Genomic DNA, 27701 nt, shown 5'->3' with positions numbered 1-27701 from the left:
CTAATATCCCACATACAGATGTCTTATGGTCACCCTAATTAGAACGAGATGCAGGGCTCTAGTTTGACTTCTCATGTGGACAAACTTTTTGGTCAATGTACTCGATCCAGTTTATTAACTCTAAATCCGTGGTTCTTAGTAGTTTGTGGGGACTACCGCGAACCACGTTCGACGTGTTGCCTCTTTGTCGCACTTATAAATTATTACGTAAGTTTGACAAGTAGACAACACGACGAACGTGGTTCGCGGTAGGTCCTCTGTAACCCAAAAACTGTCAATGTCAATTGTCAATCTGTCGTTTTGCCTTGACTCGCTGCGAAAAGGCGAAGTATTCGCAATTTCGTCAATTAACTCCATTACCAATAATGAACAGCTGTATAACCAATAAAGTTGGTTGACAGCAGCTCAACAAAATCGTTACACAATGGCAGTAACCTCACATTGCGGCGCATTCTGTAATTATTCATCATTCAATAGTCAATATCATGCATAACAAATAAGTGCGTGAGGTGTTTATATTATAATCGTTGCAGATGAAACTGAAGTTGTTTAGTCGCGGGGCGCGCGGGATTGGTTACGGCTTGGTGAGGTACTCGAAATACTGGAAGATGTCGTTTACGGAGTCTCCGGCAAAAGCGGCGCTGTGCTGCGAGGAGACGGCGGACGGGGCTCCGCCGTCGTACGCGATGTACGAGGCGCTGAAGGACTCGTGCCAGAACAACGCGACGTTCTTCCAGCCGGACGACAGCGAGAACGGGCAGCGGTTGTACCAGGGGTTCATGACGCTCATGGATCATATAGACACTGTTTGGCCGCTGGTGGATCATGTGCGCAAGGTAAGCTTGAAAACTTGGTATATCAGTTATTTCCTGGTCCTAAACAAGCCCAGGGTCTGCTCATATACTAGGGAGTGCTTCCAGTACTGGTTTTCTACACAAATACAGTACCAGAACAGGGAATTCCTGGTTCTCGCCATACAAACTCAGTACCGGGAGCATTCCCTATTAATATACTGATGTGTGCAACATAATATCATAACATGTTTTGAGGTGTGCAATATTAATACAGCACAAGATATTTACAGTCCAAGGAAGACAGTACAGGCACTGTTAGGCCCAGGCGACCAGGAGACCAGCATCTTTTTTAGATGTCGACGTCAGCGTCTTTTTTGTTCAAAAACGTTGACGCTGACGCCAGACGCCGCATACAGCATAAAATAGGAGACCAGGGCCTTAAGTTTAAGTAATTATGAGTTAGTCAATAGTAAGAGAATTTTACATCAAATGACATGCATTAATTATATAGTTGTGTCATTATTGGCTTTATGTCATGTTTTCAACACAAGACTATTGAAAGAAATCAGGAAATAACAAGCTTGTTTTAAAAATTGAACCAAATTCGAGAGAGCTTTTTATATGTGATTTCTCTTGGAAAATTGTGTCTTAATTAACAGGAGTCTTTACCTACAAATGTTTTTAAAAACTCATGTCCATCACTTCATTTAGATATTGTAGATTGTAAGGCCCAAGTTATTTTTAGGGTCTTTTGGTTTACGGTTCGCTGGCTTTGAAAAGGGTTGATAATAAAATACCAACTCCATTTTAAAATTTTAGACTTGAAAATGGTGATTTATATTTTGTTTCAAATAGTTAGGTCATGAATTATTTTGAACCAAATTAGATTTGTCATACTTACATCTTAGTTTTAACTCATTCACTACCAGTGACCTAGGCGGGTTGTCTGTTTGTAGGCGCTTTTCAATACATATGGGCAGTGGTGGATTTACAGTCTTTGCCGGCCCAGGCTCCAATCCTTGTCGTTCTTTAGCTAGTTAGCCGCTCCTTTCTCATCACCCATCATATAGATTGCCACCCCAAATAGGTATCTGGCCGCCCAAGGCTGGCTTACTCGGCCTTACGATAAGTCCGCAATGTCCGTGAATATACCATATACAAGAACAATAGACTCTACAAGGGTGTGTCTGTTTTCCTCTTGGACAAAGTTAAGGTTTATAAATAAAATAAATACTCAGTCAATGACTCTTAACAGACACATGCAGTAGGCCATAGGTGATCTAATTAAGATAAACAACGGTAGTAATTATGTTAATACAATTTATTACTACTGTACTGATCTTGAGCTCATGTCAATGTTTTCATGTGTATTATACTATTAAGTATAGTGACAATGTAATACCTAAGATGTTCCGTTCAATTACTTACTGATAAAAAAGTTTAACACATTCAGTGCCGAAAACCCGACTATCGGGTATTTTATGATTTCGTTCCTGGGCCGGACTACCCAATAGTAGGGACCGTGGTACTACACCTTTATACCTATGAATAAATCTGTATTCATGTTTTTGTAATTAATCATAAATCATTTAATCTTTGCACATTGTGTAAACAATGGGACTTTAGACTCGACGTTTATTAGCATTATTTATTGAAAATTTAATTCAAATGAATGACACCTACTTGATAAGATATACCTAAAGTAAACAATGACACACATGCTTGACTTGGCCACTCACATAGCGTTACAAGTTCACGATTACCTATTGTTTACTAAGACATGTGGCATCTGGGTATACCTAGTACATAATTTGCATCGGGTATAAAAATACAAATACAAATACAAAAATACAAAATTTCTTTATTAACCAAGTAGAACTAGCAAGATTGACAAAAGTAGGTAATTATACATGTATAATACACATGTTACATTACAGTTAGATTAACAGTAGCCTTCACACTAGGTCAAGCCTGTGTTGTGAGGACTGTGGTGAGACAGTAATAGCAAAACGAATTAACAACTAGGTGGTACTATAATACGAGTACATGAGATAGTATAAATTTACAATACAAGTTAATTATGAATATACTACTTTAAGTTGAGGTGGGCAACTAAACTAATTAAGCTAGCTTTCATGCAAATAATGACTAATTAATAACTATAAAAATTAGTGGATTATGCACTTTACTCTGTGCGCACGTGTCCATGTGTGTGTGTGTGTGTATGTGTTTTAGTGTGTGAGTGTGTGAGTCTGCATGTGTTTTACTGCAAAGGAAAAAACATAGAAATAAATAGAAAAATACATAGAAATTCATTAGAAATTTCACCTTGGTATTTCCGCAGCTAACATGGGTAATGTGCTAATGTGTGTATGTGTGTCAATGATTTGTGTCTCTGTCCGTTCTAATTATTTCAGAATTGATCCTTTTAATGAATCTTAAACCTGATCAGATCTTTCTGTAACTCTTTGAGTAATACGAGTATTATTGAAGAGTTTACGTTAGCGCGATTTTAATAATGACCAAAGTGTGCCTTAATATTGTATTGTATTTTTTTTTAAGGTTTGTATATGTTTCCTTTATTTTGTATCACAATAATTTCAGTCACGAGCATGATACTATCTGGCAATATTCAACTTAAATATTGACATTATTCTGAATATGTAAAGGCAAGAAATAGAATGTATTAATTCCATCTGCTTTTCACAAACTATGAAACTACAAATATTTTTTCTGTTTCCGTGCCGAAAACTTTCAGCAGGCTGCGCTAAACGAAATTGCCGCTTTTCGGGTCTCTGGAACAGAAAAATAGTATACACACCTCGGCCAGTAAATAAGAAACACATTCCTTACTTTCCTGGGCAGTACCACGCGTGTCTCACTCCGCGATTTCGTCGCTTTGCTACAGGTAGCTAAAAGTACATCCGTTCGGCCCCAATTTTGGGGAAAGCCATAAGCCGCGCGTGGCGCTGTCGCCACCTAGCGGCCATATCTGTGCTGATCGTAACAGACGCGTTTTGTTAGAGAGTGAGTCTTCTGTACTTAGTACTATTATTTATTCTGTGGCAGTACCTATATAAAGTAGGTGTGTAACATACTATACAGATACAGATTTAGTGCATATATAATTATTTTCCATTGTGTTTTTACGTAAACGTACCAACGTGTCTTGCTATTTCAGTCAGTATCAGTACAAAAAGTTCTGAGGTTCACTGATAAACATGACAAATACTAACGTTTCCGAGAAAATACGATGGAAAACAATCATGCACTATATCTGTACCTGTGTACTGTGTGTACAGTCAGCAGCAGAAGTTGCTAAGCGGGCGAGGTGTTCAATATGATCTTGACGCGACTTTATTTTTAAAGGCTTCGTCACACAGTCGCGTTTTCCGGGCGCGGCGTGAGCGGGGCGTGAGCATTTTATATGTAAAAGCGGCGCGCCCCGCTCACGCCGCGCCCGGAAAACGCGCCTATGTAACGGAACCTTAAGAGAATAAGAGCGTGTCAAGGTCATTTTGAACACCTCGCCCGCTTAGCAACTTCTGCTGCTGACTGTACATCTTAATTCATAAAATTTCCCCAGGTAGCGCCTCAGTACGACTTCGATGCGGTATCCCCCGGCAACGGTTACAGAAGTTTCGTCTCTGTAGTGGACTCGTGCGTACTGCACGGCTTGAAGCTGAGTCGGCAAGTTTGCACGGGCAGGGACGCTTTGCTGTTCCGGAAAGGGTATTTCGTGAGGTAAGACAGCTTTAGGTCGGTGTTCGCCGAAGTTTTTTGTCCGAATTTGACTTGCTAACTAATTTTTTGCAGATTATTTAATTTTTACTTGACGTCAACACTCGGCAAATTTTAATTATGATTACTATTAACGTGGTAGAACTATTGTTAAGTAAATTATAATCAAATACCTATCAATGTTGCAATTTATTGAAAATGAGGGCTGACAAAACTTTCTACCGTTGGGGATCTTAAAATAACAATTTACTTAAGTTTAGAGTTGGTCAAAGGCGCCTAGCCTTTCAAAGATAGCATACACCAGGGAATTTGGAACGGGCACCGCCGGGGCCGGGTGGTCTAGTGGTCAGGACGTTAGCCCCGTAAGCTGAAGACGCGGGTTCGATTCCCGCCTCGGCCATCGGTGGATCTGGTCACATTTTCTTTAGTGTATGATATCTATTTCAGTTTTTAATCATTGTTGTTAGGACAGTTGGCGTGCATGTGCGGTTGACGTCATCTATTAGTCACGCGTCTTCCTTATGTCCGCTCTATAAACACTAGGTCAAGGAATGTGTCTGCTAAGAATACAATCAAATCTGTATATGTACCGTCAGCAGCAGAAGTTACTTTCAATTCAATTCAATTCAATTATTTATTCATAAAATTTACATTTTATACGTCATTATATTACAATTACAGATAGTTAACATAGTTACTTACAGTAAACCGATTGTATAATTTTGCCGAAAACTTGGGCGTTCAAATCCGACCGGGCTTATTGACATTTATGATTAATGTATAAGTACCACGTTTTTAATTATCATTTACATGTTTAATTATACTAATTCAAAATTAGAGTCGTGACTCGATGTTACGATAATTGCCACAGTTAACTTACTTAAAACAACAGTAAACCTTATTACAACGACAAAAATTCACCTATAGCTCTGGCGACACTAAAAAATACCTGAAAAATAGTTAAATTCAAGTTCGTCTGATTGTACAGTTTGTGTCGTCAGGGAAATAGAATCGTGCGGGCAACTCCTCGCTTCGCTCGGCACGTGCCTGCACCACGTGCACACGCTGCTGTCTTGGGCGCCGCCCGGAGACCTGTTCCCGTCCGAGGCGCGCTCCCCCGAAGAGCTGTTTTCGCAGGCCGACACCATCAACCAGTACTGCTTCTACGGACGGTGTCTCGGGTTCCAGGTCGGTCGAGTTGGTAACTAAGCATTGACATAGATATCTAGAGACTAGCTTTACGGCCAATAATAATGAGGCATGACAGGGGCCAGTACAGCGGCGTGAAATCTCTACAACGCGATTGGTAGATGAGTTCGCATCACGCGCGCGATTGGTTAACGAGTTCGCATTACGCGCGCTATTGGTCGCAACTAGTTGCGTCAGACTGCACGATTGGCTGGAATTCGTGAGTAGCACCGCTGAACTTGTACCATTTTTAGTGCCCCATTAGCCCGTCCTTAGATATTATACGTCAATGTAACTAAGGCAGGCGTGGCTCACTCCGCGCCGTCGCATCGCTACAAGTACCTACAAGTACATGCGGCCTACACCCATTTTGGTGTCTAGCCATAGTAGTCGCACCGCTACGGAACGGGGACGCCTGCTCACACTTGTTATATCTGTCATAATAGACGCGTTTTGTTAGAGAGTGTATCTTCTGTACCTAGTAGTACTATTATTTATTTTGTGACTTAAAGTTACGTTGATGTGACAATGTTTGACATTGTCTGAAGGCCTGACACTATCCGATGTAACATCGTCTGACATAGACCGAAATCAGACATTCTTGGCAGTCTGCCCTTTTCTGACATTACTGGTAGATTAATCTGACAGAATCTGACATTGTTAAAACTCTAATCTAAAAATATTTGACTAAATCTGGTTAGTTTAATAAATATCAATCTAAGGTTGGTATTCCACCTATCCAATTTCTTGGTCCAATGTGTATTTGCCTCTCACATTTTGCTTAATGAGAGAGTGAGACGCAATGAAAATTGGGCAAAGAAATTAGACAGGTAGGTGTAACACCACTCTTACAAGTAAATTATTGTTTTCATCTGACATTGCCTGAAATGTTTGATAGTATTATGACAAAGGCCTGACATTTTTGTTAGCCTAATCTAATATGATATCCCAAAATAAGACATCTTTTGATGTGATATATCACATATCTGTATAAAAATATCCGGTTTAGATACATTTAAAGCATGAGGTAAAGGGTTAAGTAGATACCTAAGTTTAAGTTACCTATCAGCTACCTAGCTTGCAAATACATAAAGGAGCCTCGTCTGCCAACAAACCACTCTGTGGTTTGGCAGAAGAATATATGTAATTAGTTATAAGAAAGATCTCTGAATAAACGTTTTATTTATTATTTATTATTATTTTATTATTTTTTATACGAGTATTTGATGAAATGCAATATGTGATCAAGCGGTTCATTTCCAGTTCCTACCGTCAATGCGCGGCATATTGAAAGGCATATCGATCTGTATGGCTGGGTTCTCGGAGGCGTACTACAGCCACGGGAACCTGATCAGCTCGGTGTGGACGGGCGGGCAGTACCTGATCGACCCGGAGATGCGCGCGCGCAGGATAGTCAACATATCGCAGTCGGCCAGCGTCGAGTTCTGCAAGGCCTTCTGGTTCCTGGCTGAGAGTGGTAATGTCATTGTGTATCCTCTGTTATAACATAACATTCCTCCGTCGAACCATAGAGAAATATAGTAAGACAAGAGTGCTCACTCCATACATCAGTTCAGACTATTAATTTCAGTGTCTACATCTAGCATCGACTAGCGGAACTATCAGTACTGCTACTTGACAATAGATGTAGCACCGACCGGAAAGTCTTATCTCAACAGCATAAGACTTTCCGGTCGGTGCTACATCTATTGTCAAGTAGCAGTACTGATAGTTCCGCTACTCGATGCTAGATGCTAATAGTCTTTTTGGTACTAAAAGTGATGTATGGAGTGAGCACTCTATGTATTTTTTTCTCTATGGTCGAACTAACAGGACTGACTTATTTCAGTACTCCGTCGCGCATACGTGTCGTGCCGACGATATGCATAAACTTATAACTCGGACAAAAACATTTTTGATTGCCAACCACGTACCGGAACACAGTATGACAAGGCCTTACTTGTTATTATTTATAGGCTCATTGGTTCGAGCCGGGCTTCTAAGCCACTACGGTTTGGGCGCAGCACGCCGCACTGCTAGGCCACTAGAGTGTTTATAATTTTTTCTACTCCAGCACTTAAATGTGTCAATTAAATGACTGACAGTGATATCTAAAGCAATGTCATTTGAATGCTTTGTCTATAGGCTCATAAGATGACTGCTAGCAGTCATCTTATGAGTATAATACAACTGCTTTATTTTTTTTAAAGATACAAGTTCCGATCATCTTGATTGAAAGAGGTATGTTTTCATTTACAATAATAACTCTTTTTTTTTTTTAAATAATAACTCAATTTTTTTTAAATAATAACTCTCTTTTTTTAATAATAACTCTTTTTTTTTTTTTTTTTTTGCTGCAGCTGTCATAGAAAAAGTAATGTATGCAACAGCTCATAACTGGTTCTTAAAATTCTCGGGTCTTTTTTTACAAAACTCGACTACGTCTCGTTTTGTAACTTCGACCCTTGAATTTTAAGAACCCTTATTATATCACTGTTGCATAAACTACTATTATACAGTGACTTTTTTTCAACTTCATTTCATTTGTGCGACTTCATTTACATGTACTAATTTTTAAGGTTCCGCACCTCAAAAGGAAAAATAAACCGGCCAAGTGCGAGTCGGACTCGCGCACGGAGGGTTCCGCACCATCAACAAAAATAGAGCAAAACAAGCAAAAAAACGGTCATCCATCCAAGTACTGACCCCGCCCGACGTTGCTTAACTTCGGTCAAAAATCACGTTTGTTGTATGGGAGCCCCACTTAAATCCTTATTTTATTATGTTTTTAGTATTTGTTGTTATAGCGGCAATAGAAATACATCATCTGTGAAAATTTCAACTGTCTAGCTATCACGGTTCGTGAGATACAGCCTGGTGACAGACGGACGGACGGACGGACAGCGGAGTCTTAGTAATAGGGTCCCGTTTTTACCCTTTGGGTACGGAACCCTAAAAACGGAACCCTTATAGGATCCGTCCGTCTGTCTGTCTGTCCGACCCCCCCCCCCCCTTTATTTCCGAAACTACTGAGTCTAAAATTTTGAAAATAATACAAAAAATAGTTCTTTGTCTAATGACAGGAAAACCTATTAGAAATGTGCAGTCAAGCGTGAGTCGGACTTAATGTACGGAACCCTTGGAACGCGAGTCCAACTCGCACTTAGCCGGTTTTTTTGCAAATCCTCCTCAAAAAGGTTGCGCGTAGCTGTAGAATCTAGCACCGACAAAGTTTTGTTGCGAGATTTTTGTAAAACTACGACTACATAATTATGTATTGATGCACTTTTAACATCCACATTTCAAAAGTTATTATTTTCTTTACAGAAATAATGAAACGCGTGCCCAGCCTAATGTCCTCAACGGTAGCCGTGAACAAAGTGATCACCATACCACCTGAACCGGTGACGGTGACCACCACAGAGGGGAAGGAGCTGACCGTCCTACCGCCCACCGTGCATCTCGGCCTACAGAGCCTTAACGTTAGGCTTATTAGTGTTAATAAGAGAATCGGTATGGTAAGTTTGATATGGAACTTTAAAATATGATATGAAGTAAGAAGTAAAGACAACATGCCAATCGCTAACGCTCCGTAGCCAGGCGTGTCTCACTCCGCGATTTCGTCGCTTTGCTACAGGTAGCTAAAAGTACATCCGTTCGGCCCCAATTTTGGGGAAAGCCATAAGCCGCGCGTGGCGCTGTCGCCACCTAGCGGCAATATCTGTGATGATCGTAACAGACGCGTTTTGTTAGAGAGTGAGTCTTCTGTACTTAGTAAGACTATTATTTATTCTGTGCCGTAGCGAACGAAATGCAACTGTCACTGTCACACTAATATGGAAGACCGATAGAGACACAAAGTGATTCGATGGCGAAGCGATAGCGATTGTCACCTTGGCTAAGCCGCCTGGTGAATGCGTCATCGTTTAAAACTCTCTATTTTATCCACATGAGTAGATAGCCGGGTAACGAGCTTTTTGCATACAAGCGCGTTCGCTAGGTCTGGACGCACTTCGAAATGTTGAAATACGACCTATCTGCACGTTTTTGAAATTAAATTGTGTTTTGTCGGTATAGTGTAATTCGCCAGTAACTAGCCACCGGCCAATAACTGGCCACCCTAAACTAAAAATTAATTCTATTCACATATAAACAGAATTCATTTTGAAATGAATTCTATTCACCTATAAACAGAATTAATTTTAGTATAAAGTTTCAATAACTGGCCAGCCTTCAATAACTAGCCACCTTATACTAAAATGTATTCTGTTTATAGGTGTATAGTATTAATTTTTAGTTTAGGGTGGCCAGTTACTGGCGAATTACCCTACCCCTTTTTAACAAAAAGGAAAGTTTTCTGTGATCGGTTAAAATCTTTTAAACAAGAAACTTTACACGTCAGCTTTCAGCAATATCGCCTCTACGGCGTTACTTTTCTGGGGCGTGTTTTGAACATTATATCTGACCTTTATTCTCTTAAATACTAAGAAAAGCGAAGAATTCATACGAATGAATCGTGTAACCGCCTTAATTAGGTATCCGCTCATTGAAACATAAACATCATGAGAAAACACATCACTTCTACAAATCTGGTTGGTTATTAAACTTCGCTCGCCTCGTCCTTCAAGTTTCACTCACTATTTTTAGGGTTCCGTACCTCAAAAGGAAAAAACGGAACCCTTATAGGATCACTCGTGCGTCTGTCTGTCTGTCTGGCCGACCATTCTCATTTAAATACCGACTCATTTAAATTAACATGAGAAAAACCATCACTTCTACAAATCTGGTTATAAACCTCGCTCGACTCGTCCTTCAAGCTTCACTCACTTTTTTAGGGTTCCGTAGCCAAATGGCAAAAAACGGAGCCCTTATAGATTCGTCATGTCTGTCTGTCTGTCCGTCTGTCCGTCCGTATGTCACAGTCACTTTTCTCCGAAACTATAAGAACTATACTGTTGAAACTTGGTAAGTAGATGTATTCTTTGAACCGCATTAAGATTTTTTACACAAAAATAGAAAAAAAACAATAAATTTTTGGGGTTCCCCATACTTAGAACTGAAACTCAAATTTTTTTTTCATCATACATGGGTATACCTCCCAATATTATTTTTGATGAAATGCAACGTATGGACGTGTGGGGTATCTATGGATAGGTCTTTAAAAATGATATTGAGGTTTCTAATATCATTTTTTTCTAAACTGAATAGTTTGCGCGAGAGACACCTCCAAAGTGGTAAAATGTGTGTCCCCCCCCCCCCTGTAACTTCTAAAATAAGAGAATGATAAAACTAAAAAAAATATATGATGTACATTACCATGTAAACTTCCACCGAAAATTGGTTTGAACGAGATCTAGTAAGTAGTTTTTTTTAATACGTCATAAATCGCCTAAATACGGAACCCTTCATGGGCGAGTCCGACTCGCACTTGGCCGCTTTTTCTCTTAAATATTAACAATATCGAATCGTTTAACCGTCTTAATTATCCGCTCATTTAAATAAACATCATCAGAAAAACCATCACTTCTACGAATCTGGTTATACTGGTTACATGACATCCCCGGCACTGTATCACGCCAATTTGGATATGCCGATGATCTTGCCCTCGTAACCCAGCAGCGGAGCATGGAGTCATCGGAGCCCATACTGGAGAAGGATCTGGCGAAGTTGGACGACTTCTTCACCCGCTGGCGTCTGTGCCCAAATCCCTCTAAGACCGAAGTCTGCTGTTTTCACCTGTCCAATAGGCTCGCACATAAGACCCTGAGAGTTAAATTCCGTGATACCACCTTACAGCACAACAATGCCCCAAAGTACCTCGGTGTCACACTCGACAGAAGCTTGACATTCCGACTGCACACCGAGAAGCTGAAGAGTAAAATAAGGACCAGGAACAACATAGTCCAAAAGCTTACTGGAACCTCTTGGGGAGCTTCTGCATCCTGCTTGCGTACTACGGCGCTAGCCCTGGTTTATTCTACGGCCGAGTACTGTGCCCCCGTATGGATGAACAGCGCACATGCTGGTTCCGTGGATGTACAGCTGAACGAAACCATGCGGCTGATCACTGGTTGCCTCAAACCCACTCCAACATTCTGGCTCCCAGCTCTTAGCGCGATAGAACCACCACACCTGCGACGAAAAAAGTGCCAGCTCCGAGAGGCTATAAAAACCAAATGTCAACCCACACTGCCTATCCATAAAGACCTCACTGACTTTGGAGAGAAACGACTCAAGTCTCGTAACCCGCCAGCTCTTGGGATGGTGCATATTGACAACGAGTGGGACATACACGACTCATGGATGACCGAGTGGAGTGCCCAACAACTTAAGGGTGAACAACTTTTCACACTCAACCCAAAAGCACGTCCACCTGGCTTCGACAAACAGCGCCGGGTATGGAGCCAATTGAACCGCATCAGAACAGGCGTGGGAAACTGTGCCTACCATTGGCATAAATGGGGCTGGTGTGACTCCCCCCAGTGCGCCTGTGGTGACCCTGAGCAGACAGTCGAACACATTGTTCTAGAATGCCCTTTCACCAAATTCAACGGACGGATCGAAGACCTCACGAACCTCAGTGAAAGGGCCATCGAGTATCTGAAGAGTGCAAACATCGATCTCTAGGATAGTGTTTGGATTGAATCCAGTAACTTTAATGCCATACGATAAATAAATAAATCTGGTTATAAACCTCGCCCGACTCGTCCTTCAAGCTTCACTCACTTTTTTCCCAGAACGGCGAAGCGACCTCGTCCCTCCCGGCCGCCGAAGGAGTCCTATTCCACTGCCACGGCGGAGGCTTCGTGGCGCAGAGCTCCAAGTCCCACGAGATGTACCTCCGGGAGTGGGCGGCCAAGCTGAACGTGCCTATATTGTCTGTGGACTACAGTCTGGCACCGCAGGCGCCGTTCCCTAGGGCGTTGGAGGAGGTTTTCTACGCTTATTGCTGGATGCTGAATAATTTTAGCGCTATTGGTACTACTGGTCAGTATAGTTTCCTATATTATACGCATTTAGCGATCCCCTTTACATTTTATCTACTTCAAAATTCAAGAATAGGGAATATTACGCCAAACTCTGCGTAGAGGGCGCCACTCCCACAATAAGTCGCAATCTAAGCCAAGCTGAACGTGCCTATATTGTCTGTGGACTACAGTCTGGCACCGCAGGCGCCGTTCCCTAGGGCGTTAGAGGAGGTTTTCTACGCTTATTGCTGGATGCTGAATAATTTTAGCGCTATTGGTACTACTGGTCAGTATAGTTTCCTATATTATACGCTAACAATCGCTAAATGAACCTTACATTTTATCTACTTTTTTTTTTTTACTTCAAAATTCAAGAATAGAGTATATTACGCGAAACTGCGTAGAGGGCGCCACTCCCACAATAAGTCACAATCTAAGGGTCTACCGCAAACGAGAGAGTAGAAATTTTGTTATCGCTCTCTATCACTCTTGCATATTCGAGCGATAAAGAGGCAGATAGCTGAGTTTCGATTTCGCGTTTCCCGGTAGCAGGGATCGGAACCGGTTTTTTGCAAAAACTTAGAAGTAACCATATTTTTCGAATTATTTTATACTCGAAATGTAGGACTCAGTTGTGTTATTAGATTGCCCAATTAGAAATGAAGTAATTAGCAAAGAACGAAAAAATACCGTTTCCGTTCCCATACAAAAAATACCGGTATCCGATCCCTGCCCGGTAGGTCCTTTGCAAACAAACCGCCTTGATGTATCAATGTCATATTTTATTGCCTGTGAAAACTTGTCAAAAAACAGTTTAAGGTACAGTGTGTATAAGTGACTCTATGGTATACTTACGTCGCTAGTGCTGCACTCTGGCGGCATAACATTGCAGTAATACTCCCTATTCATGGACAACTATCGCAGTAAAACTTTGGTTTCCTCCGAAAGCGGTGCCGTCATATAGCGGCCGTCCCCATACAAATACTACGACATCCATATTTAGCCGTATTATTTAGTATGGAGACGGCCGCTATATGACGGCACCGCTATCCTAGGAAAACCGATCTTAACCGAAGTTATCATGTATCATCATAGAGAAAAAAATACATAGAGTGCTCACTCCATACATCAGTTTTAGTACCAAAAAGACTATTAGCATCTAGCATCGAGTAGCGGAACTATCAGTACTGCTACTTGACAATAGATGTAGCACCGACCGGAAAGTCTTATGCTGTTGAGATAAGACTTTCCGGTTGGTGCTACATCTATTGTCAAGTAGCAGTACTGATAGTTCCGCTACTCGATGTTAGATGTAGACACTGAAATTTATAGTCTGAACTGATGTATGGAGTGAGCACTCTTGTCTTACTATATTTCTCTATGGTATCATTTAAATTAATATTCTACAGGTAAAAGAATAGTTTTCGCCGGTGATTCAGCAGGCGCGAATCTCCTAGCCAGTTGCACGCTCAAGATCCTATCCAATAGTCTGAGGAGTCCAGAAGGATTGTTCCTGGCATACGCTCCATTATTAGTTAGCTTCACACCGAGTCCCGCGCGACTATTGTGTCTGATGGACCCACTACTGCCGTTTGGTTTCATGATGAGATGCCTTAAAGGTACGTTTATAAATAACGTTTCTAGTAACTACAGTATAAGAAGAGTAAGACCACCTTGCACCTTCCCACTAACCCGTGGTTAAGCGGTTAAATCGTTAACCTAGTGTCAAATTGTACTGGCAAACATGGTAACTCTAGTTTTAACCGGTTAACCCCGGGTTAGTGGAATGGTGCAAGTGAGCCTAACACGTTTAAGAAGTGTAAGACAGTTACGGTAGATGTCGCTAGAGCCTCCCTCCTCATATAATTATGGTGGAAATATCACTGCACGCTGAGCGAGGAAAATAAATTATTTCGTTGGTTCTTAACAAACACATCCCCCGCACATCTCTGGTGGAAACGCAGCTAAAGTCTTCAAGCAAAGAAGCCCTGCTCGGTTTCGGATTGGCAGAAAATTTAAATTTGTAAGTGGCTTCCTTCTGTGACAATGCAATGTACTGTACATATGTTCGAGCGCCATTAATCTGGTCTAATTTACTGCTACAATATTATACATTATGTAGGGTATTTGACTGTATTTAAAATAAATTATTTTACACCATACATAAAGCACCACTAGATTAATAGAGAAACGTAGATAGCAGTTATTTTTACACACAATTTATATTTTAAAACCCGTATAAAACTACAAAGAGTAGGTTATTTGATTGTGACGTCACATGCTAGGTGTTTCATGTAAATTCCATAGCAGCAAAATCGTTTTGACAGTTCGAAAAAAGAAACTGATTTGGCTAATAACCTATTGCAAGTCTTTTTATATCTTAATCTATGTCTCATCTATATGCTACAGTACTGCAGCTGTCTACGATCAAATAGTTATGTAAATTTATTTTCTTATGTTCAATAAAAAATCTTTAAAAAAATATATTTGCCCGCAGCGTACGCATGTCCAAACCCTAGCAGTGGCAATACGAGTTGCAATCACAAAAACTGCAACTGTACCAAGCCTGGCCACACAGCCTCTGACGCCATCACGCCTCTAGACAGCAACGGCTTTCTTAAAGTCAGCCCTTCACAAGGTAACGTATAGAATTACTAAATAACTTCTTAGCTACAGTCCAAATAGCAGACATATTTGCGGACAAGTGGCCTTCCTTACAACATAGTATCAGGATTTTTTTAAACTCGACCTATGCAAATTAGTATAGTATCAGGATTTACAACATAGTATCAGGATTTTTTTATTTTTTAAACTCTACCTATGTAAATTAGTATAGTTTCAGGATTTTTTAAAAATCTCTACCTTTGTAAGGCAAAATAAAGATCCTAGGGATAGTTATGTATATGACTATGTATTAACAGTATAAGTGTTTTGAGCTGTAAACTTTTACATGTGTTTATTTGAAGAACAAAGTATAGTGACGTTGACGTTATTCATAGACGTCTATCAAATATAACAAGCTGTCCAGTCAGCAGCAGAAGTTGCTAAGCGGGCCAGGTGGTCAAAATGATCTTGACGAATGATTTTTTTAAGAGAATAAGAGCGTATCGTATCTTGGTTCTAACGCACACAAATCAACATGAAAATGTTAATCCTTTAACGAGCAAGACTGAAAAATCCTCAATTCAAACTTCATCCATCGCCAAAATGTCCTGAAAATTCTGTGCAAGAAAAAATACAGAAAGATGATGTTATAAGCCGCTCTTTTTTGAGAACATTGCCCTATAAAGAGTTAGTAAAAATAAATTGATGTGTCTTTGAATATTTCTGTACATTTGCATTTCAATTTTTTTATATATTACTCATTCGCAGAAGGCATAAGCGAGGGTCCATCATCATTCGAGGAGGTTTCACCGTCGGACCTGGCGGAGCTTCAAGCGCATAAGTCCGGCAGCGAGCGGCGCCAGTCTTCCGACACCACCATTAGCGCCGCCTCGCTACAAAGCGAACACACCGCCACTGGTAAGCCGGAATATCGTCGCTACTTTGAAAATAACTCGTACATCATTCGAAGAGGTGTCTCCGTCGGACCTGGCGGAGCTTCAAGCTCATAAGTTCAGCAGCGAGCGGCGCCAGTCTTCCGACACCACCATTAGCGCCGCCTCGTTACAAAGCGAACACACCGCCACTGGTAAGCCGGAATATCGTCGCTACTTTGAAAATAACTTGTACATCATTCGAGGAGGTTTCACCGTCGGACCTGGCGGAGCTTCAGGCGCATAAGTCCGGCAGCGAGCGGCGCCAGTCTTCCGACACCACCATTAGCGCCGCCTCGTTACAAAGCGAACACACCGCCACTGGTAAGCCGGAATATCGTCGCTACTTTGAAAATAACTTGTACATCATTCGAGGAGGTTTCACCGTCGGACCTGGCGGAGCTTCAGGCGCATAAGTCCGGCAGCGAGCGGCGCCAGTCTTCCGACACCACCATTAGCGCCGCCTCGTTACAAAGCGAACACACCGCCACTGGTAAGCCGGAATATCGTCGCTACTTTGAAAATAACTTGTACATCATTCGAGGAGGTTTCACCGTCGGACCTGGCGGAGCTTCAAGCGCACAAGTCCGGCAGCGAGCGGCGCCAGTCTTCCGACACCACCATTAGCGCCGCCTCGTTACAAAGCGAACACACCGCCACTGGTAAGCCGGAATATCGTCGCTACTTTGAAAATAACTCTTACATCATTCGAAGAGGTGTCTCCGTCGGACCTGGCGGAGCTTCAGGCGCATAAGTCCGGCAGCGAGCGGCGCCAGTCTTCCGACACCACCATTAGCGCCGCCTCGCTACAAAGCGAACACACCGCCACTGGTAAGCCGGAATATCGTCGCTACTTTGAAAATAACTCGTACATCATTCGAGGAGGTTTCACCGTCGGACCTGGCGGAGCTTCAAGCTCATAAGTCCGGCAGCGAGCGGCGCCAGTCTTCCGACACTACCATTAGCGCCGCCTCGCTACAAAGCGAACACACCGCCTCTGGTAAGTCTGGATGTATCACACTCAATAACTCGAGAGGCACCTCATTTGTACCGCCCATTACATTTATTAATCGCAGTTTTTCACACCGCTTAAATTTACCTACCTACTCGCGCTCATCACAACACTTCAAAACGGCCTAAGCTTTTTAGGGTTCCGTACCTTAAAAGGAAAAAACGGAACCCTTATACGACTCGTGCGTCTGTCTGTCTGTACGAACATTCCCCCCACCCCTCTTTATCTCCGAAACTACTGGGTTTAAAATTTTGAAAAAAATACACACAATAGTTCTTTAACTATAGATGACAGGAAACATAATAGAAATGTGCAGTCAAGCGTGAGTCGGACTTAATGTATGGAACCCGAGTCCGACTCGCACTTGACCGGTTTTCTATTCCTCTTTGCACTGGCGCTCACCGCCAAAGCCACATAATGTCAGCAATTAACAGATCATCAGATCAGATTACTAATTAGTACCAGTTACAGTGTAAAGTGTAAATAAATAGTGGTAGGTACCTATATTCTCATAAGCTAATCAAAACTCAGACTCATTAGTCATTAGGACAATGTCATTATTTAATCTACTTTTCTATAGGTATAATAGGTACCTAACTCTATTTAAAATTAACACGAACTAGAAAATCAAACCAATGACCCGTACCCCTAGAGAAATCCGATACTTTTTTACCTGTGTAAATAATCGATAAGCAACGCTATAGTTGGTCAAACCAAATTGTCAGTAAATAAGAACAAAAAAAACTATACTCATCCTTTTCTTTTGGGTGCTAGTACTAGTGTTAGACAAAGATAGTATGATTCTCTCTATGTTTGAAATGAGACAGTCCTTTGACAACCTATAATATCTACCTGTTTTCAATCCTAGCTGCCAGCACGCTTTCATCTTTTTATTGGTCCATCGGTTTAAAAATTAAAGCGCTGTCCAGGGCTGCCAGTACATAAATCTTGATTATACGATCCAGTGCCTGCAATTATACGAAATTCGATTGCATTATACGAGTAAAAAATAAAAATAAAAAACGATTAATTTTAAATCGATTTTATAAAACTGGCGAAAATCTGTTTTCGCGGTAAGCCCCAAATTGCGGGGATCTTTCTCTTTTACTCCAATGAAGGCGTAATAAGAGTGACAGAGAACGATGCCCGCAATTTGCGAACTTAAAATTTCGCGGTTATAGCTCACGTTGACGTGTGTTTAAGTAGTTGCCGTTCCATTAAATCGTATAAACAGTATTGGCACACTGTTTTTTAAAGCATGTCAGTAGTTTGACATCGGTGTTTTTTTTTCGGATCCAATTATACCGATTGACCAACTATACGTAATGGATACGAAAAAAATTCGATTATACGAAATTCGTAGCCAATTCTACGATCTGGCAGCCCTGGCGCTGTCTCTCAAAATTACCCTGAGATTATTGTTAATTTGGTTTCAAGGTTTCTCGCCGCCCGAAGACAAGTCGCAACAAGTTGTGTCGGACTTCTTGGAGCGCTACGTGTTGGACAGCGACACGGACTCCGAGGGGCGCCGCATACCCGTCATCAAGCCCAACATTGCCCAGGACGAGAACAGGTACTATTATGATTTCGTCATTCACATACAGGGTAAATAGTACATTATTGCAGAGGCCGGGAAAGGCCAATTCGTGGATGAGTTTCGGTTTTGTCAATGAAGACGAATCCACGAATTGCTATTCCTGCCGAGGCATATATAGTGCTTTTGCTCCAAACATGCGAGGAAATAAGGTAAAATAATAATTATTTAAGCATCAAGCATCACTCAAATCGAACCTTCACATCAAAAATGTCAAAAACAATTTCCCTCTTTAATTATTTTTTAAAAGTTAAGGGTACAAATTTATTCTGCCAGTCAGTACCATTCGATATTCGTTCATTCAATATAATTGCGCAATATAGTTAGTCAAACCAATTTGTCAGTCAGTAAGAACTATACCCATCCTTTACTTTTGGGTGCTAGTACTAGTGTAAGACAAAGATAGTATGATTCTCTCTGTCTGAAATGAGAAAGTTCTTTGACAAACTATATAAGTTTTATGAACACGGATGAGATCCTTAAAAAAATATAAAAATAATCTTTGATTTTATTAAGCAGTCTTCGCACGATCATACACGAGCACAACGGTCTTGTAAGAACGAGACAAGTAAGGTCGTTTATCTTACTATCTCACTCTATCCTATAGCTTGAAATGATAGCTGATCGGGTCGTATAGATGCGGCTCGCGGCTATAATAATTGGCTGTTTGCGTTTTTTATTTAAAAAAAGTAAAAAACACTACAGTAATAAGTTATTACTGTAGTGTTTTTTCATTCCCGTCCGCTAGAACAGGACAGCGATAGTTTGATTTTTTTAAATTAGAGTTTGACAATAACGAAGAACTTCCCGTACTATTTTTGCTACAATAAGGTGAACATTTCCGAGCATATTGGAGAAAAAAAATATTACCAGCCATACTCTGCGTCATGAATAGGGAGTATTACTGCAATGTTTTGCCGCCAGAGTGTAGCTCAAGCGCCTTTAGTAAACCATAGAGTAACTTATACATACTTAAACCCTTAAACTGCTTTTCGACAAGTTTTCACAGACAACCAAATATGACATGATATATCAAGGTGGTTTGTTTACAAAGGGCCTACCGGAAAACGCGAAATGAAAACTCGGCTATCTGCCCCTTTATCGCTCGAATATGCAAGAGTGATGAAATTTCGACTCTCTCGTTTGCGGTAGACCCTTAGATTGTGACTTATTGTGGGGGTGGCGCCCCCTACGCAGAGTTTGCGTAATATTCCCTATTGATAGGTAGGTATTGTTAGGTTCTGAACAATATTTATTATGGGACCATTGTCAAAATCGTGAACAAAAATTTGGCTGTCCGGTAGAAATCAGTGTCATGTAAGAAGGATTATTTTAAACGTCAAACTTATATAGAATTGTAACGTTTAAATAACACTTGCACAGTCTGTACTATCAAAATCGCTGCGAACATAGCTTGGTTTAGCAGCTAGCCTTTCACAAGGCGTGAAATTTTTCAGAAAACAATTAGAACTTGAAATAATATAGTTATTTTCGATACAAGTGCGAAAAAGAGGAAATTCGAAACGAGTGGCGATAAATTAAAACTCGACCGAAGGGAGTGTTTTAAATCGACACGAGTTGCGAATTACCTATTCGCACGTGTATCGAACAACGTTTTACAGTACATATGGCACTTTAAAGTTTCGACATACGCACGAAAAGTGCTATTTTACGCACTAGTGCGGAAAAGTAGCCCCATATGTACTGTAATAGTTATTTTCGATACAAGTGCGAAAAAGAGGAAATTCGAAACGAGTGGCGATAAATTAAAACTCGACCGAAGGGAGTGTTTTAAATCGACACGAGTTGCGAATTACCTATTCGCACGTGTATCGAACAACGTTTTACAGTACATATGGCACTTTAAAGTTTCGACATACGCACGAAAAGTGCTATTTTACGCACTAGTGCGGAAAAGTAGCCCCATATGTACTGTAAAATTAATTTCCAGTCACAGAGAGGCCGAGTCGGAAAACTCTAGCACACTGGTTGGTGAACTACCGCTGGAAGATCAGGACCGGGAGAATAAGAAAAGGATCAAGACGCGGTGAGTATCCCATTAAAGGCTGTGAATAACGATTATTTTTAGGCTTAAAGACTCGAGCCCTCGAGACTCCTAAGTCTTGAAGACTCGACTATATTTGAGAATTGTGTTCATTTATTTTACGCGTATGGATGTAAGGAATCGTCTTTGCCGCCTTTGAGGCGTTAAACCTCGAGAGTCTTAAAGGTTTGAGTCGTTAAGCCTCGTAATGAGCGTTATTCACAACACTAAACCCATTGCTAGAATCCGTCTAAGCACAGAATAAGTAATAGTATTATCATACAGAACGGACACGCACCGCCCCGCCCCGACTCGGATTACCTCGCCCGCGACAGGCCGCGACATGAATGTGTGCGTAAGTCGCTCTACTGAGAGCACATGGTATAATAATATACTCCGCCTGGTACTCTCTTCCGAGATTCGCGAATGACCTAACTGTCACTTGCCTACGTCATCATGCTGTTTACAGGTTCTCAAACTTTAAAATGTGGGAGAATTTTAACCAACGGTGAAAATTATTTTAACGGCATTAATTTTAAGTTATTCATGTAGAAACATAGTAAAATAAAACAAATCTATACTGCACTTTTCACTTGTACTCTTACAGTTCCGAATAGAGCAGCCAACCATTTTCGTAACAAAACATTAATTACCAAGCTTACGGCGTGAAAAGTTTGGAAAACACTGCGACTGCTGACACTGAGCGAGAAGGAAATAACAATTAACACGCGTTCGACAAGGACGGTCGGTCAGGGACAAAATGGCGGATTGTCAAATGTGACAGCGCTATCCTGTGTTGCCAGTAGTGTAAACAGAATTACCCGAACGTCTGAAATTTTTTTCGCGAATCGGAAGATATTGCTAACGAATAATTAAAAATGACGTGTTATTGTAAAATTTAAGATAAAATACATATAAATGAAAATTATTAAATTATAAAGAAATAAATTAACTTATTAACCATAGATATAATGTACCCATGTAACATGTTATATTGAAATAAAGTGGCAATGTTATTGTGACGTAGGCAAGTGACACTCTGGGAAGAGAAGACCATGTTTTATTAGACCATGTGAGAGCATGTCAGGATTCCGTCAGAAACTCAATGACGCGTGTACAGACGTGCCGCGCACACATATAAACGCAAATCGTTTTTGATGTATGGCGTGTCCGCCCTGTGGTCTAAGGTTGGTATTCCACCTGTCCAATTTCTTTGTCCTATGTGCTTTGCGTCTCACTCTCTCACTAGCATACTAAGCTACATACTCGTAATACAATAGGGTATTTGACTACTAGTCAATACAGTTTCTTTTTTCGAACTGTCGAAACGATCTTGCTATTATGGAATTTATATGAAACACTTGCATGTGACGTCACATTCAAATTACCTACTCTACGTCATTTCAAATTATGAACAGCCTCCATGATGTAAAATAATTTATTTTAAATACAGTCAAATACCCTATACTCTTCATTGCACATCTCACCAAACTCGTAGTTTACAATAAATGTACAGTAACATAAACAAAAACAAATAATGTAAGCATAATGTGAGACGAAAATACTTTTACTTTTAATAGTTTTACTTTTTAACATAATAAAATTATTACTTTCAGGATCAGCGAAGCGGCGACTGGTATAATGGGCGCCATGTCGTCTCGGCTAGCGTACATCACAGGCTCTAACAACATATCCAGGACAACACAGGAAGAGTGAGTCATAATTGTTACATTTGTTGCATTTACATTAAGAGCCAACAGGAGCTAAGATTTAAATATTTTAGGTAAATATACCCGTCTCGCTAACGGAAGTGGCTCCTAAAATTAGTGCGATAAGGACAAGGCGAAAAACCCTGCGTAAAAATCTCAAAAATCGAGGTTTCGTACTCGACTGTTTCCTCCTCCAAAACTTAACCAATCGTAACCAAATTTGGAAGTCTAAATGATTATGACATTATCTGTGTCGGACCGTTTTGCTTTTTTGACTAATTGATATCAGTTTTGAATAGCACGCCTCTCATTGCGGCATAGTCAATTAGGCCATTTTGGCCATTTTTGAAGGGCTCTAGCGCCTTAAAAAAACAAAAATATCAAAAAAAGCAAAACGGTCCGACACAGATATTGACAATATTAATCTGTGTTGAAAAAATCATTGCTCTAGCTTCAAAACCCAAGGAGGAAACAGTCGAGTACGTTTGTATGGAGAAATGACCACTCCTGTTGGCTCTTAACACATTCAGTGCCGAAAACACGACTATCGGGTATTTTATGATTTCATTCCCAGGCCGGACGACCCGATAGTCGGGATTGTGGCACTACAGCTTTATATGACGAAATTTTTGTGGTCTGGCAATGAATGTGTTAATGTACACACAGCCAACGTATTTATTTCTCGTCAACTCGTCATACGTCGTCAAAAAAATGTTTGGAAACAAGCTCGAAATCTTGAAAAACAAGCTGATAAATTTCGGCTCAATATAAATCGATGTCGGTGCTATATAACATGCAATTTTATTCAAGATTCCGTGTTTGGTCGCATGGTGAAATTTGTTTACATACCTATGTAGTTTATTTTCGAAGTTTGTCTAACGGTTGAAAACAAGCTAAAGTTGCTTAGTTTCACGAAGGCGAGGGAATTAAATAAAAATAGTTTTTAACTTTATAAACATTAGTTAGAGAAAGGGGTTTCGCCTTTGTGATAAGCAATCATATAATTCACACCTCACACCGGTACTTCTAGTGCCCAGTGGCCACATGTTCCGCAGAACTCATCGGAGAACCCATCTCATTAAAAATATAACTAAGCGTTTTTATTTACATTTACATTCACTCACTCATTTCATTCATTCAATCAGTACTTCATGTAGCTGTGTGTGTAATCATTCACCTCAACTCTCGTGAAACTACCTATACTTTTATTTATTATATTTTTTTAGGATAGCAGTGCGTTCGAACCTAGACGCCCTAATCGCCCGCAGTCCGTCAGACGAGTTCATATTCTCTGTGCCCCGGGACCCGCTGCTGTCCCCGTACTGGGCAGACGACCAGTTGCTTAGCAGGTTCCCGCCCTGCAGGATACTGGTTAGTAGTCCTTATTGCGTTGATAATAAAGTCCACAGTTAATGTTAGCAGTGCGTTCGAACCTAATCGCCCGTAGTAAGTCAGACGAGTTCATATTCTCCGTGCCCCGGGACCCGCTGCTGTCCCCGTACTGGGCAGACGACCAGTTGCTTAGCAGGTTCCCGCCCTGCAGGATACTGGTTAGTAGTCCTTATTGCGTTGATAATAAAGTCCACAGTTAATGTTAGCAGTGCGTTCGAACCTAATCGCCCGTAGTAAGTCAGACGAGTTCATATTCTCCGTGCCCCGGGACCCGCTGCTGTCCCCGTACTGGGCAGACGACCAGTTGCTTAGCAGGTTCCCGCCCTGCAGGATACTGGTTAGTAGTCCTTATTGCGTTGATAATAAAGTCCACAGTTAATGTTAGCAGTGCGTTCGAACCAAATCGCCCGCAGTAAGTCAGACGAGTTCATATTCTCCGTGCCCCGGGACCCGCTGCTGTCCCCGTACTGGGCAGACGACCAGTTGCTTAGCAGGTTCCCGCCCTGCAGGATACTGGTTAGTAGTCCTTATTGCATTGTAAATAAAGTCCACAGTTAATGTTAGCAGTTTAGGTTAGCAGTGCGTTCGAACCTAGACGCCCTAATCGCCCGCAGTAAGTCCGACGAGTTCATATTCTCCGTGCCCCGGGACCCGCTGCTGTCCCCGTACTGGGCAGACGACCAGTTGCTTAGCAGGTTCCCGCCCTGCAGGATACTGGTTAGTAGTCCTTATTGTATTGTAAATAAAGTCCACACTTAATTAATTAACTGTCATTTTCCTCGCGTTGTCCCGGCATTTTGCCACGGCTCATGGAAGCCTGGGGTCCGCTTCGTAACTAATCACAGTAATTGGCGTGGGCACTAGTTTTTACGAAAGCGACTGCCATCTGACCTTCCAACCACGGGGGTAAACTAGGCCCGTATTGGGATTAGTCCGGTTTCCTCACGATGTTTTCCTTCACCGAAACGCGACTGGTAAGTATCAAATGACATTTCGTACATAAGTTCCGAAAAACTCATTGGTACGAGCCGGGGTTCGATCCCGCGACCTCCGGATTGCAAGTCACACGCACTTACCGCTAGGCCACCAGCGCTAGTTTACTAAAATAGTTCTGAAAAGCAGGTCATAACCCATGAGGAGAATCATAGAGAAATAAGTAAGCTTAGTCGAGTGCTCACTCCGGACATGAGTTTTCTTACTTAATAATAATACGTTGTATGAGAGGTATGTTAAACGTATTATTCTATATACCTATTTAAAAGCATTACTAAATTCAACCGCCAACATCCCTATTGAAAAATGAAAAAATCGTTTATTGGTCACAGTCATTATTGTGTAACAAATTTAGAAAGGGTTGGGACCTCCTAGTAAGTATATCAATACTTGTAACAGGAGACCCCGCTCTTCCAGCAGCAAGTTAAGGGTATACAAACCAATGGAATACTCATTAATTATGTAGGTCCAGAAAGTAATACATTAAAACATATAATTAGACTAAAGTAACAACAGTTGACAATTTAATGTAATGTATTGTGACGTTTCAGACGGTGCACTTGGACCCGTGCCTGGACGACTGCGTGATGTTCGCCAAGAAGCTGAAGCGGCTCGGCAACGTGGTCGGCATCGATGTGCTCGAGGGGCTGCCACATGGCTTCCTTAACTTCGCACTAGTAAGTTCTCAGTACAATGGCCTTCTCATACGTCGGAGCGGCCAAATGTTTGGGCACCGGGCAAGTTAAAGTACATGTACCATTTGTATCCCTGTCTGGACTGAGTGTTGTTCGCGAAAAAGCTGAAGCGGCTCGGCAACTTGGTCGGCATCGACGTGGTCGAGGGGCTGCCACATGGCTTCCTTAACTTTGCTTTAGTAAGTTCTTAGTACAATGGCCTTCTCATACGTCGGAGCGGCCAAATGTTTGGGCACCGGGCAAGTTAAAGTACATGTACCATTTGTATCCCTGTCTGGACTGAGTGTTGTTCGCGAAAAAGCTGAAGCGGCTCGGCAACTTGGTCGGCATCGACGTGGTCGAGGGGCTGCCACATGGCTTCCTTAACTTTGCTTTAGTAAGTTCTTAGTACAATGGCCTTCTCATACGTCGGAGCGGCCAAATGTTTGGGCACCGGGCAAGTTAAAGTACATGTACCATTTGTATCCCTGTCTGGACTGAGTGTTGTTCGCGAAAAAGCTGAAGCGGCTCGGCAACGTGGTCGGCATCGACGTGCTCGAGGGGCTGCCACATGGCTTCCTTAACTTTGCTTTAGTAAGTTCTTAGTACAATGGCCTCATACGTCGGAGCGGCCAAATGTTTGGGCACCGGGCAAGTTAAAGTACATGTACCATTTGTATCCCTGTCTGGACTGCGTAATGTTCGCGAAAAAGCTGAAGCGGCTCGGCAACGTGGTCGGCATCGACGTGGTCGAGGGGCTGCCACATGGCTTCCTTAACTTTGCTTTAGTAAGTTCTTAGTACAATGGCCTTCTCATACGTCGGAGCGGCCAAATGTTTGGGCACCGGGCAAGTTAAAGTACATGTACCATTTGTATCCCTGTCTGGACTGAGTGTTGTTCGCGAAAAAGCTGAAGCGGCTCGGCAACGTGGTCGGCATCGACGTGGTCGAGGGGCTGCCACATGGCTTCCTTAACTTTGCTTTAGTAAGTTCTTAGTACAATGGCCTTCTCATACGTCGGAGCGGCCATATGTTTGGGCACCGGGCAAGTTAAAGTACATGTACCATTTGTATCCCTGTCTGGACTGCGTAATGTTCGCGAAAAAGCTGAAGCGGCTCGGCAACGTGGTCGGCATCGACGTGGTCGAGGGGCTGCCACATGGCTTCCTTAACTTTGCTTTGGTAAGTCTGTTATATTTAGATATTAGCGATCCGCCACGGCTTCGCACGGGTACACAAAACCACTAATTTCAAAAAGAAGTAACTAATTAGGGTGGCACGTATTGAAACCCTATGAGGTACAGAACATTAAGACCCAAAGCATCTGTAATTTTCTGGATTCAACGGGCATTAGTTATGAACTTTAAAGGGCCGTCACAATATATCAATGCTTGCGGCACTCAAAGGCCCAGTACCACCCCAATAATAATAAGTAATAATACTCAAAATCACCCTAAATACCGTATGAAAATTCGTTCAGTCGTTTTTGAGTTTATCTCGAACATACAGACAGACGCGGCGGGGGACTTTATTTTATAAGGTGTAGTGATATTTACATTTTTAAAAACAACTCAATATTTGCATTTGATTACTTTGCCTCACATGTGAATAAAATGCAACTTTGCTATCAGTTTTTGAACAATCAAGAGAGTCTTTACCAGTTGGTGTGGTGAAATAGTTATTTACGATACAAGTGCGGAAAAGAGGAAATTCGAAACGAGTGGCGATATATTGCGAGTGTTTTAAATCGACACGAGTTGCGAATTCCCTATTCGCACGTGTATCGTACAACGTTTTACAGTACATATGCCCCTTTAAACATTTGACATAGCAACGAAAAGCATTATTTACGCACTAGTGCGGGAAAGTAGCACCATATGTACTGTAAAATATTATACTGCCTTCTTTTTCCTACAGATGGCCAAAGAAGCGAACGAGGGTTCCAAGCTCTGCGTGGAGCGGATAAAGCAACTGCTAGACCTGGAGAGCGCGCCGCCCGACCGCCGCTGATGACGCTGCTGCGGCACCTGCCTTGACACGGTGTAGTGCCAGCTTA

General features: G+C 41.6%; 1 protein-coding gene and 1 non-coding gene across 2 annotated transcripts; both read left to right on the top strand.

The window, feature by feature from the left end:
- The first annotated feature begins 313 nt into the window (after nt 1-313).
- LOC134653448 (hormone-sensitive lipase) lies at nt 314-27701 on the top strand. Its single transcript, XM_063508814.1, has 16 exons — nt 314-455; nt 534-836; nt 4381-4538; nt 5537-5723; nt 6987-7200; nt 9051-9241; nt 12461-12710; nt 14101-14310; nt 15189-15329; nt 16064-16213; nt 18677-18812; nt 20785-20880; nt 22494-22589; nt 23813-23957; nt 25523-25648; nt 27563-27701. Exons 2-16 carry the CDS (start codon nt 534-536, stop codon nt 27653-27655), a joined length of 2496 nt encoding a protein of 831 aa, XP_063364884.1. The 5' UTR covers nt 314-455; the 3' UTR covers nt 27656-27701.
- On the top strand, nt 4864-4935 carry Trnat-cgu (transfer RNA threonine (anticodon CGU)). Its single transcript has one exon. It is a non-coding gene; the product is annotated as a tRNA-Thr (tRNA).

Source organism: Cydia amplana, chromosome 13, assembly GCF_948474715.1.
Source record: "Cydia amplana chromosome 13, ilCydAmpl1.1, whole genome shotgun sequence".
Classification (NCBI taxonomy): domain Eukaryota; kingdom Metazoa; phylum Arthropoda; class Insecta; order Lepidoptera; family Tortricidae; genus Cydia; species Cydia amplana.
The sequence above is the reverse complement of the archived record's forward strand: the minus strand, read 5'-3'. Positions and strand labels throughout refer to the sequence as shown.